General features: G+C 37.7%; 1 protein-coding gene across 5 annotated transcripts in view; it reads left to right on the plus strand.

Moving 5' to 3' along the window:
• The window catches only part of LOC138168109 (liprin-beta-1-like), a 41,962-nt gene extending 31,778 nt beyond the window's left edge, over positions 1 to 10,184 (plus strand). For 4 of the 5 annotated variants that reach the window (XM_069097134.1, XM_069097135.1, XM_069097137.1 and 1 more), the window contains 3 exons: positions 1,219 to 1,367; positions 8,385 to 8,500; positions 10,109 to 10,184. In XM_069097134.1, the coding sequence (XP_068953235.1) occupies positions 1,219 to 1,367; positions 8,385 to 8,500; positions 10,109 to 10,169 (326 nt within the window). In that variant the 3' untranslated portion in view covers positions 10,170 to 10,184. The remainder of the gene's footprint in view (positions 1 to 1,218; positions 1,368 to 8,384; positions 8,501 to 10,108) is intronic. The other variant, XM_069097136.1, reaches the window with a different exon arrangement.
• Positions 10,185 to 12,535: the final 2,351 nt, after the last annotated feature.

The raw sequence follows: 12,535 nt of genomic DNA on the forward strand, positions 1-12,535 counted from the left end.
TTCAGTTTGATTGCAATTGAGGAGTTGAGTGATAATAAGTTATTTCTAAATAAAAATGATAGATCAATTTATACTCAAGGAATGCCAGGTTTTTTAACTTGTTTGTGTCACATACCCCTTTGGCAGTCTAGTGAAGTATGTTTTTCACTTCTCAGAAGGTTTTTTAAAAATGAAAGAAATTGCTAAATATCACTTAGAGGTTAGTGAAAATAAAAATGCATTTTTTTCCCCTTCATTTCAGTTCACAGACACCGTGAAATTCAGTCATGGAACTTTTGGAGGTTTGTGAACCCCTGGTTTAAACTGAGTTTGAAACTCTTAGGGTAGCCAGTCCTAAAATATGTGTCTTTTTCAAAACACAAACTCCATGTTCATGAAAATAAAACTTATATACAATGGATAGAGCACCAGACCTAGAGTCAGCAAGACTCATCTTGAGTTCAAATCTAATCTCACGTATCCCTGAGTAAGTTACTCAACCCTGTTTGCCTCAGTTTCCCCATCTTTAGAATCAGCTGGAGAAAGAAGTGGCAAACCACTCTAGTATTTTTTTTTTGTCTTTTTTGGAGGGGGGAATGCAGGGCAGTTGGGGGTTAAGTGACTAGCCCAAGGTCACACAACTAGTAAATGTGAAGTGTCTGAGACCAGATTTGAGCTCAGGTCCTCCTGACTTCAGGGTCCATGCTTTATTCACTGTACCACCTAGTTACCCCTACACTCCAGTATCTTTTGCCAAGAAGGTGTTAGAGACAGACATGACTGAAAACTGAAAACAACTGTACAACAACCTGAAGAGGAGGACCTCTAGTCAGAGATTATAGAATTATGCTTTATTCCAGCTATCATGAAGTGTTCATTCAGTACCAGGAAATGTAGACTCCTAGAATTTGGGAATTTGAGTAAAGTTTCCATCCTCCTGAACTGAAGGGGGAATGGAGGGCTAGCTGAAGAGTTGGGAAGACATGGCTTCATGCCTTCTTTCTGAGGTACCCCCAGACAGTTCTCTGAGGCATAAATGACAGAGGAGGTCCTATTTGCATCTCTGGAGGGATGTTACACACTGGAAATTCTCAGCACTAGTGAAATCATAGATCTGGGATAGGAAAAAGTTGAGCCTACAATAATTATTTTCATCTCCTTTATTCATAAACCTTTCTCCAGGAATTAGAGATCATTAGTTGAAGTATTGACCTGAACTTATGTTTCGTCTTTACCTAGGCAAAGAAGGTGAGTATGAAGAATTACCTAGCTCAATTTCAGCCTTGCTGGAAATGCAGAGTGTCAGCGATCTAGAAAAGAGTCCACCTTCTTCTCCAGTTACAGGATCTCCCAGTCATGATGTATTGAACACAAGTGTTCCAGAAGAGGTATGTTTTTCAAAATATAATTTAGCATAACCTGCCTTTGAAGCAGAGAGATTTAGGGGAGTGACTGACTGACTAACCCCTCCCCCAACCTTGGAAAAGAGAATTTTGGGAGCAACAGAAGAAATTAGTGCCAGGCAAAGAGGAAGAAGGAACCAGAGCCGAGCATTCAAATATGTGTCTACCCAGAGAGCCTAACCGTGAGAGTCCAACAGATAAAGATTCAGATTTAGATCTGATTTATCCAGTATAAAAATCCTGTTAGCCAGCAGGAATGCTAAGCTATTTGTGTATTCTATAAATGCTTAAGAGAAAGAGCAAAAACACTCCTTTATTCTAAGGAAACAAAAAGTGTGCTCAGCAGGAAAAGATCTGGGGGAGCAATTAGGACGAAGTATTAATCTCTGCATCTGTGGTCTATGAATTCACATTCAGATATTCCCAGAAATAAATTATATGCTGGTGAGATCAGCAAGCTATACATGTAAGTTTACTTTCATTTTTTGTCAGGTTAGGTTTGTTAGATAAGCCACTCCCCTGAGTGGGAAGGGAATAGAAAGAAGCTATGCTTCCACAAAAGAGGAAGAGGGTTTTTCTATGCCCTCCCTTCTTCTCCATGTCCATGATGGAGAAGCCAACTAAGGCCTTGTTCACCAGTGTTGCTTGCTGTCTGAAGATGAGAGATGGGGGGAAGTCCTTCCCTCTATTGTGGAGGCATGGCATTCTTTCATCTCTCTCTTCTCTCAAAAGAGTAGCTTACCATTTAAACCCAGTCCATCCTGTCTTGGCCGGAAGCTGAAAATCTCTCTAGTACAAAGGAGGATAGTCTTATCCTCTCTCTCTATTTGTAGGCTCAAAATAAAACACATACACACACTTAACATTTCTGTTGGCCAACAGGGCTACATAGTAGACAATTGAGATTTAAGTTTACAGCGATAAATAAGGAATTGATGAGCTTGCAGGCCCAGCTTAGAGTAAAAAGTGACTAGGAGGTAGAAGGGAGGGTACCAGCTCTCACTGCCAGGGAGGTGTGGATCCTGGCACTCTCTGGCTTGGATCATGCATAGCACAGTTCACATCTCCAGACTGCCTTTTTCTTCTTGCTTATTTCTCAGCAACTTTTTACTTCCATACTTGGTTCTCAGGTTCCTTCTGCATCTTTCCCCACTTCTCCTGTCCTGGTTTTTCCATCTTCTACCTATATCTCCTTTTTCTAAAAGTTGTAGTTGGGGTATGAAGGTGACAAGCCAGCCTCCTCCCTGGAAAACTACTGTCCTAAAGGCACATTTATTTAAAATATTTTACTCAAATTTCAGAGGTTAAGGTGACATCAGTTTTAGTGGAAAGAGCATTGACTTTGCAGTCAGAAGACTTGACCTTAAATCATGCTTAATACCTTTGTGACCTTTGGCAAGTCACTTAACTTCCATAGTACTCAGTTACCTTATCTGTTAAATAAGAGGTTTGGGCTTGGAAACCTCTTAAGTGCCTTTCAAGTCTGGAGCTAGGATTCTATGACTTCAAAGTAAGGGAAGTCTTATCTCAGGTCAGGTGTTGATTTGCTTAATGATCCTAATTTTGACCATGAATAGTTAATACTTGTTGAACACTTAATTCTTCTTTTTTGTTAACCCCTCAAGGTTTTTTGTACTGTTTACCAAAAATCAATTGTTTACCAGAAAATCAATAATTTATGTATTAGAGGATAATGTTTATACATTGTCTTTCTAGAAGGAGTACCATGTCAGCCAGAGAAATGTTTATTTCTACTATAAAATGACTCTAATTGATAAATGTGTATAGCATTCATACCAAAGAGGATACAGTCCTATAACACACCACATTCTAGGTATAATTCCCAGATGTTAACAGCACAGATATATAATGTTTCTGAAAATTGTAGTGGTAGAAACATAAAATTATAGCATCAATATAAAACAATCTTATGAACATTTAAACTATAAAATGTAAAATAGAACTTATTGCCGTTAATCCAGTAAACATTAGTCTAATAGAATGCATGTCAAAATTATCTCCATGGAAAAATATCCTTCATAATTTCTTTTTTTCAATCCATGGAAGAATATCAATATTTATGAAATTATGGTTGAAAATCATTATAGATTTCTCAATATCTTGGAGAAGAGTCTCTTATCTTCACTCACACCACCCCCTCTTTGATCTTTTCAGTTTTTTGAATCTCCAGTAAGTCAGAAATTTCTTGAAATTCAGACTGGTTCTATTACAAATTACTATATTTATGTTTAATTTAAATATTATCTCATTTTTAAGTATACTACTGACATTCTCCCCCTCCCCCCCTTTTTTTTTGCTCTTTGCAGGGGGGAAGGCAGGGCAATTGGGGTTAATTGACTTGCCCAAGGTCACACAGCTAGTTTTTGTGTTAATTGTCTGAGGCAAATTTGAACTCGGGTCCTCTTTTTTTTTTTTTAATCAAATGCTTTATTAACTTCTAGTTTACATCATTCATTTCCGCAAGATTTTGAGTTAAAAATTTTTTCCCTTTTTTCCCCTACCCACCACCCCCAAATATTGATCACACTGGATATCACCTCCTCCAATCTGTTCTCTCCCATATCTTCTCCCACACCCCCTTCTGACTTTCCAGTAGGGCATGTTGGATCTCTATGCCCCAGTGCCTGTATGTCTTATTTCCCAATTACATGTAAAGTAATATTAATAATAGTACATATATATATTTTAAACATTTGATTTTAAAACTTTGAATTCCAGATTCATTCCCTTCCTCTCTTGTCACCCATCCTTATTGGGAAGATAAGCAATTCAGTATAGGTTGTACATGTATAGGTATGCAAAACATTTCCATAGTGGATATACTGTAAAAGACTGAATGTATTTCCCTCCCTCCTATCCCACCTCCCACTTGTTCTATTCTCTACTTTGATCCTGTCCCTTTTCAAAAGTGGGTGCTTTCAACTTCCCTCCCCGCCAGCCTGCCCTCCCTTCCATCATCCCCCCTCCCATCCCCTTTCCCCCTACTCTTCTGTAGAGTGAGAAAACCTATTTAGTATGTATGTCATTCCCTCCCTAAACCAAATGCAATGAGAATAAGGTTGACCCATTGCCTTTTGCCTTCCTATTCTTCCCCTCCACTGTAACCATTGCCTCTTCTATATGAGATAATTTATCCTATTCTATCTCTCCCCATCTCCTCTCATTATATTCCTCTTTCACCTCTTAATATCACTTTTAAGTATCATCCCTTCCCATTAAACTGGTCCTGTACCCTCTATGTATACCTGTACACATATATACACATGAACACATATATTCATATGCCCATATACCCTCCTATATAGACACACACATATATATATATACACATTCCTATTACTTTCAATTATTCTCTTACTGATAAAAGTTTCATCCGTTACAATTATCATTTTTCCATGTAGGAATGTAAGTTGTTCAACTTTGATAAGTCCCTTATGATTTCTTTTCCCTGTTTACCTTCTTATGCTTCTCTTGCTTCTTGTATCTGAATGTGAAATTTTATATTCAATTCTGGTTTTTTCATCAAGAATGCTTGAAAGTACTCTATTCCACTGAATGACCATATTTTCCCCTGAAACATGATACTTGGTTTTGCTGGGTAGGTGATTCTTGGTTTTAATCCCAGCTCCTTTGACCTCTGGAATATCATATTCTAAGCCCTTCAATCTCTCAGTGTAGAAGCTACCAGATCCTGTGTTATCCTGATTTGTGTTTCCACAATATTCAAATTGTTTCTTCCTGTCTGCTTGTAATATTTTCCCCTTGATCTGGGAATTCCAGAACCTGGCTATAATATTCCTAGGAGTTTTCTTTTTGGGATCTTTTTCAGGAGGTGATCAGTGAATTCTTTCAAACTCTATTTTGCCGTCTGTTTCTAAAATATCAGGGCAATTTTCCTTGAATATTTCTTGAAGGATGATTTCTAGGTTCTTTTTTTGATCATGGCTGTCAGACAGTCCAATAATTTTTAAATTATCTCTCCTGGATCTATTTTCCAGGTCAGTGGCTTTCCCAATGAGATATTTCACATTGCCTTCTATTTTTTCATTTGTTTGGATCTGTTTAATAGTATCTTGATTTCTCATGAAGTCACTAACTTCCATTTGCTCCAGTCTAATTCTGAAGGAATGATTCTCTTCAGTGAGCTTTTGAGATTCTTTTTCCATCTGGCAAATTTGGCTTTTGAAGGCATTCTTCTCCTCATTGCCTTTTTGAGCCTCTTTTTCCATTTGAGTTAGTCTATTTTTTAAGTTGTGATTTTGTTCAGTCAGGCTGTTGACTCTCATTTCATAATTTTCTTGCATTGTTCTCATTTGTCTTCTCAATTTTTCCCCGCCTTCTCTTATTTGGTTTTCAAAATCCTTCTTAAGGTCCTCTATGGCCTGTAACCAGCTCATGTTTTTCTTGGAAGCTTTTGGTGCAGGAGTTCTGACTTTGCTGCCTTCCTTCTGTTCCATGCTTTGATCCTTTTTGTCCCTAGAATAGGAGTGTAAAGTTGGGTTGCTCTGCTTGCTTTGCTTCCTTCATTTGCTCATGTTGCCACTTAATTACTTGACTTTGGGGCTTTTTGCCACAGTAGGACTCTGCTACCTGACAGAGGAACTTTGTCCTAATTGCTGGGGTTTTCTCAGCTGCCAAAGGTATTAGTTGGGTGCCCACTCTGAAACCTCCGAACTACATTATGGAGAATGTGTTTTGCGTCATTTCTTATCAATTAGATAACTTTGTTATTGGGTTTTCAGAGATGAGAACTTGCAGATTTCTGATGAAAATTTGCTGTTTCTACCTAATTACATTTATGTGCTTAAAGAATTGCAGCTTTGTGTAAATTATTTGCTTCAATTTTCTAAATAAGTGAATCCACCAAAATCATTTGTTGAGCATATATATGGTCACATTTTCCCAGTCATGTCTTTCTGGATGGCTACTTCTAAGGATTTAAAGAAGAACAAATCACCTTGAATACAATTTACCTAAGAGAAGACAAAGCAGTTAATCTGTACAAATGCATCTCTGTCTTTTAAGAGAGTAATAAAGTCATTGTGAGGAATGAGGAAATTTAGGTAGCCTACAATGTCCCTGAGAGAGAGAGATTTAAAGAATGTTTGAAAATATTTTAATTTCTTAATGAACAACTCTAAAATCTTCAGTAAACCCAGAGAAACTGCACTATGAAGGATCAATATAAACTTAATTTTTGTTCACATCATAATCTGCATGTTTATATTCAAGAGATCATACCTGATTTGGCATATTTTCTTTTTCGGTGTAGTCATAAAAAGATTGTAATCTCTTTTCTTTAAATTTCAATCCCAAGGGGCAGCCAGGTAGCACAGTGAGTAAGAGCACCGGCTCCAGTGTTGGGATGACCTGGGGATCGAATCCTGGGCTCAGACACTTAACACCCACCCAGAAACACCTGGCTGTGTAACCTTGAGCAAGTTACTTAACCCCAATTGCTTAGGGGCGGCCAGGTGGCTCAGAGAGTAAGAGCATGGGCTCCAGTGTCAGGATGACCTGGATCAAATTCGGGCTCAGATACTCAGCACCACACCCAGAAATAAGTGGCCCTGTAACCTTGAGCAAGTTTCTTAACCCCGATTGCTTTAAAAAACAAACAAATAAATAAATTTCAAACCCAAGAAAGATTACTTTTGGTTTTTTTTTTTTTTTCATATTTGTGATCTTTATCTTGTCTTCTAATTTGGCCAGAACAAGGGAAAGGGGAAGGAAAGTAAATTGAGAGTAAAAATCGATAATGGTAAACTGAAGTGAGTTTCTCTGAGCAAGAAAACATTTTATTAGTAGGGCTTTCACTCATTTTTACAAGGTTATAACAAAGAACAGAAGGAACAGTGTACGTGACATCATAGGACTGAGGACAACATGACTGGCTACTCAGCTGAGGCATGGGGGATAATATGATTGGTTGAAAATTGGGAATAAGAACTATCAACAGCCCCCTACTTCTATCCTACAACTAAGAAGTGTTCATTGAGGGGTGGCTAGGTGGCACAGTGAGTAAGAACGCTGGCCCTGGAGTCGGGAGGACCCGGACTCCGGAGGACCCATGATAGGTTCCAGCCTCAGATACTTAACACCTACACAAAAAAAACTGGCTGTGTAACATTGGGCAAGTTACTTAACCCCAGTTGCTTTAAAAAAAAAAGAGCGTTCATTGTTTGAGTCTGTTTGCCAATTCAAAAGATTCTGAGCCAGACTTCTTGGGGAAACAAACTAAACATACTTGAGGGATAGCTTGGTGTGGTGTAAAGATACTTAACCAGTCTCCCTGGTTTGCAATTCATATTTGCCAAGGAAAAGATTTCCTTGAGGCAAGAATATAACAGTGATTAGCAAGAGAACTGGATTTCTAAAATTAACTCATTACAAGACCAGATGAATCTCTGAACTAAGTTCAGAAACAAAGAACCACGACTTAGGCAATTACAGGACAAATGGGATAAATAAGAAATTATATAGTCATTTTAATCGTCTTGGAAACAAGCATTTATTAAATACTTATTATATGCCAGATATTAAGTGATTTGAGTCCATATCTTATGAAGATCAATTAATTTAGCCTGGAGAAGAGATGACTCACATGTAACAAGATATTCAAATGTCTTAAAGGCTGTCACATGAAGAGGACTTAAACTTTTTCTGGTGTGACCCCAGAGACCAGAACCAGAAACAATTGGTAGAACTTGCAAAGAGGCAAGTTTTGGCTTCTCTCTCATTGTAATTCTTTAAAGGGAAAATAGATGACCATTTGTCAGGTATGTTACGTTATATCTATGATTTGGATGGGATCATTTCTGAGTTTCCATTATAAGTCTCAAATTCTGTGGCTCGTTGGCCCACTGATGGAATATAATAAATGTTGATAACTAACCACGTATTTGAGTTATTTCTTTCATTGTTATAAACTGCTATATTTTTTTATTTACATTTTTTTCTTTTTTTATGATTTTATTACAGCTCCATATGGACATCTTAGAAGTTTCAGTGCCTTCGTTTTCACCAATATCCAAAGACTTGGAAACATCTGACAGGTCAAAATCTCTACCTATATCAGAGACTTTAGCTGATGTGAAGTATGTCTCCTTTAAAGTACACTTTAGATTATAAATCTAGTGGTATGGTGCTAGACTAGATCATCCAAAGGTTGTGTTTCATTTTTAAAATATGGAGGTAACAAGGTTATTCTATAACGTTTCCAAATAAAATTATTTTTAAAAATTATAAGTAATTAAAAAGAAAATTGTAGAAAGTAACACTATAATTAGGAATAGAAATATAATTTAATATATCATGATATCATACATTTAATTTTCCTTTAAAAAGGTGTAAAGATTTTTTAGCATTTCAGGCGTCTTTAAAAATGTCAGTTAAGTGGTGTTGCGGAATTCTTCAGACTGGAGATCCTAATATTGAGGTTTGGGGTTTAGGGCTGCTCAGGACCCCAAAATACCAACATGCCAGGTCCTTCCAAATGAATTCAACTCAAGCCTTTTCTCAGCCAAAGTAAAAAGAAGTTTATTAAAGATTCACCATAATGGGTAGACTCTTAAGTAGTCTAAGTATTTGTGACACTTGTAATGACAAATGGGTCAGAATAATCTGATATAGACTTGAGCCTGAGCTAGATTGAATCTTAGTACTTTCATGGAGGCAGGATGGATCTTATATACAGAAAGACTGTGGGAGGGGTCTAGGAGTGATCTAGAGGAAGGTCTTGAGGAGGAGTTTAAGGAGGATCTTGAGATCATACTCCAGGAATGGGATTGAGGGTGGGAAATCGCTGAAGATGACTGACCATGGAGGACTAGGCTAGTTTAAGGGTAACAGATTTGGGTATAGATATTTTGATAGGATCAAGGGTGGGAGGCAGGTGGACAATGGAGGGCTAGGCTAAGTTAAGAGATTTGGGCCTAGGATAATGAAGGGCTTATAGCCTCAGGCAAATGCCTCATTTAGTGGGAAGATTTAAGGGGGTTCCCAGAGCCTGCACCCCCTCACGAAGATCTTCCTGGAGAGTAATTCTTCCCACTTTGATCAATTTGACTAGAGGTCAATAAACCTAGATGTAAGTTTAAAAGATAAAATGTTGAATTAGCATCAGCCTTGGCCAGGTGGCCATCTCCTCTTCATAATAAAGGGAAATACATATATAGGTTTTACCCAACATTAAGGCCATGTTAATGGCTGTAAAAGGAGCCTATCTCGTGTGGCTACTCATCCATTTTCCTTATTTGGGAGCTTGAGTAATAGAGACAGGATAGTAGATGATTTGGGGGCTGGGGAAGGTGAATGACCACCTTGGGAGCATAATTTGCTAACTTTTACCTCTTGGGAGTTGCCAAAGTTCAGGTTTATTCTGGTGTGGCTGTTTATCTGTTGTTAACCCCCTCTGACCTTAGCCTAAAAGTCTCTTGTTAATCCCATAAGAATATCTAGATGAAATGGTGGAAACCTCCTTGAATCAGTGGATTTATCCTGTTGTTGAATAAAATAACAACAGAGGGTCTATTTATATTATCTGGTAGCTCCCTTTCTTTGATCCTTAGTGTGATTTTTAATGTGGTGAAAGTCTTCCTTCCAGACTCTAAGCACAGATTTTATCCATCTCTTCCACAGTGGGATCTAGTTTGTGATCTAAGTCAAAAGATTCATTAATAATCTAAAACTATTTTGCCTTTCAGTGATGGAAAAACAATTCTTGATGCTGCTTTAGAAGTGCAAATGTGTGATAATCTGTTGTAAGTAATTTATTAAATCAGTGCTTCTTTATTAAAGGAAAAAAAAGATTTCCCCCCCCCCCCCGTAACAAATGAGCAACATTAATACAGATAAGAAATTGATGACTTAACAGTGAATATATATATTTGCCTTTTTGCAGGGCAACTGGGGTTAAGTAACTTGCCCAGTTTTTTGTGTGGGTGTTAAGTGTCTGAGGCCGGAACCAAACTCCAGACTCTGGGGCTAGCACTTTACTCACTGCACCACCTAGCCGCCCCTACAGTAAATATTTTTTGACCAAGTAAGTTGGTAGTCACATGTAGTGTTTGAGTAATTATTTTACAGGCCTGGTTATCAGGGGCAAATATATTCTCCTATATCATTGCCACTTGCTGAGTGATAATGAATTTTGTAGCCAGTCTGCCAGCTCATTGCAAAATAAATATATCCATTTCAGGCCCATTATTATATGATTTCATTTTAATCTGAATTTTAATCATTTAATTTTTTTAAATGTGAAAACATCATTGATAATATAAAAATCTAAAGCATTTAAACTGTGATTTGTTAAAAGGATGTCTTTTTTCCAAAGATAGAATTCAGTTGTCAAACAAGGTGGTCCATTCATATGCTACTCAGTTATAGAAAATGTAATATTTTAATTTTTAATGTATTCTGCCTGCTAAGTAGGACATTTATCCCACTCCTTAGTTATGTTTGGCCCATTAGTATAGGGTTTCTCAAATTTCCCTGATTGCTAGTTTTGCTGCAATTTAGGAAAAGGATTGAGACAGTTTGCCACCCTTAATCCCCTGCCAGCCAGCCAAGAGCCACTCTGTTAAAGGCATGAACCAATACTGGCTGTTTCTCCTATCTTCCAAGCCATTGTCTGTCCTACAATAGTAGACTTTGTTAAAGAATGTAGCTTCTAAGCCAGATTTGGAACTTCCCTTTTGTTCTTATCTTCTCCCTTTCCATCCCTCTATTTCCCTTCATCTCTTTGTTTCTTTTTCTCTGTTTCTCTCCTTTTTCTCTGTCTTTCTCTGATGTTTCTCTGTACTTAACTCCATCAGACCTTCTTGGTGTGGGACCTGAGTTCTCCTGTCAATGTCATCAGAATATGTGGAGGGGATGGGGTCTCCAAGATAGAATCAGTAGGCTTGTCATGTGGTTGAATAAAATCCCATCTGAGTGTTTATTTATACAACTCCATAATTCCCTTTCTTTGACATGGCATTCTTTGGACCTATTAGTCTGCCAGTGCTCCTGTCTGTCTTCTGGGTGCCCGCTGAATGCTTGATCAGAATAGTAGTCAGCCCCTTTGTGGACATCCAGGGACTGATTCGCAGATCATGTTATTCCTTTAAAAATAGTTTTGTATGGGGCAGCTAGGTGGCACAGTGAATAGAGCACTGGCCCTGGAGTCAGGAGGACCTGAGTTTAAATCTGGCCTTAGATACTTAACACAAAAAAGTATTTCTTTGAAAATGTGACATTGGGTGAAACATTACAGGAGAATTTAATTCCATAGGAATGATGTTTGGGCAGGGTCACTGGGCCTCAATTTTTGCTCTTACGATTGCTCTCCATCTCATTTGTATCTTCAGTGATTAGGAAAAACATCACAATTGGGATTCATAAGAGTAATGATTTTTAAAATGAATCCATTCCTTTATTGAATCAACATAGTATTATTAATAATAGCTCACTTATAACACTTTATAATTTAAAAGTTATTCTGTAAAGTGAGATGATTTGATTAAATGAAACAATATAATTCAAACATTTATGAATGTATTGTCAATAAATATTTTTAAGCACCTAATATGTGGCAGACTAGGCACAGTGTTAAGTTCTGGGTATGCAAAAAGAGGCAGAAGATAGGCTGTGCTCACAGGGAACTCAGAAATGTAATGGGAAAGATTACATACAAGCAAATATATACAAAAGAAGCTATGAGCAGAATAAACAGGAAGTAATTAACAAAGGGAAGGCTCTAGCATTAAGAGAGGTTGGGAGTGCCTTCCTGTAGAAGGTAGAATTTCAGTTGAGACTTAGAGAAAGCCAAGGAAGGCAGTAGGTGTAGAAGAAGAGAGAACATTCTAGAAAGGAGGGACAATTAGAGAAAATGCCCAGAGCCAAGAGATGAAGTGTCTTGTTTATGGAACAACAAAGCGGCCAGTGTTAATGGATGTATGAGTGGTGTAGAGTAAGGTATAAGAAAGACTGGAATGGTCAGATGGAGCTACTTTAGAGCACTGGAGTTGAGTGAGTGGGTTTGGGACATGTGACATGATTAGATCTGCTCTTTAGGAAAATCATTTTGGTGGCCAGATGAAGGATGAATTGGAGTGGGATTGACTTGAGTCAGGTAGATCAAAGAGCTAGTT

This window comes from Petaurus breviceps, unplaced genomic scaffold, assembly GCF_028583685.1.
Source record: "Petaurus breviceps papuanus isolate PSGF00001 unplaced genomic scaffold, PetGlider_PUasm1.0 351202, whole genome shotgun sequence".
In the NCBI taxonomy this organism is placed as follows: Eukaryota; Metazoa; Chordata; class Mammalia; order Diprotodontia; family Petauridae; genus Petaurus; species Petaurus breviceps.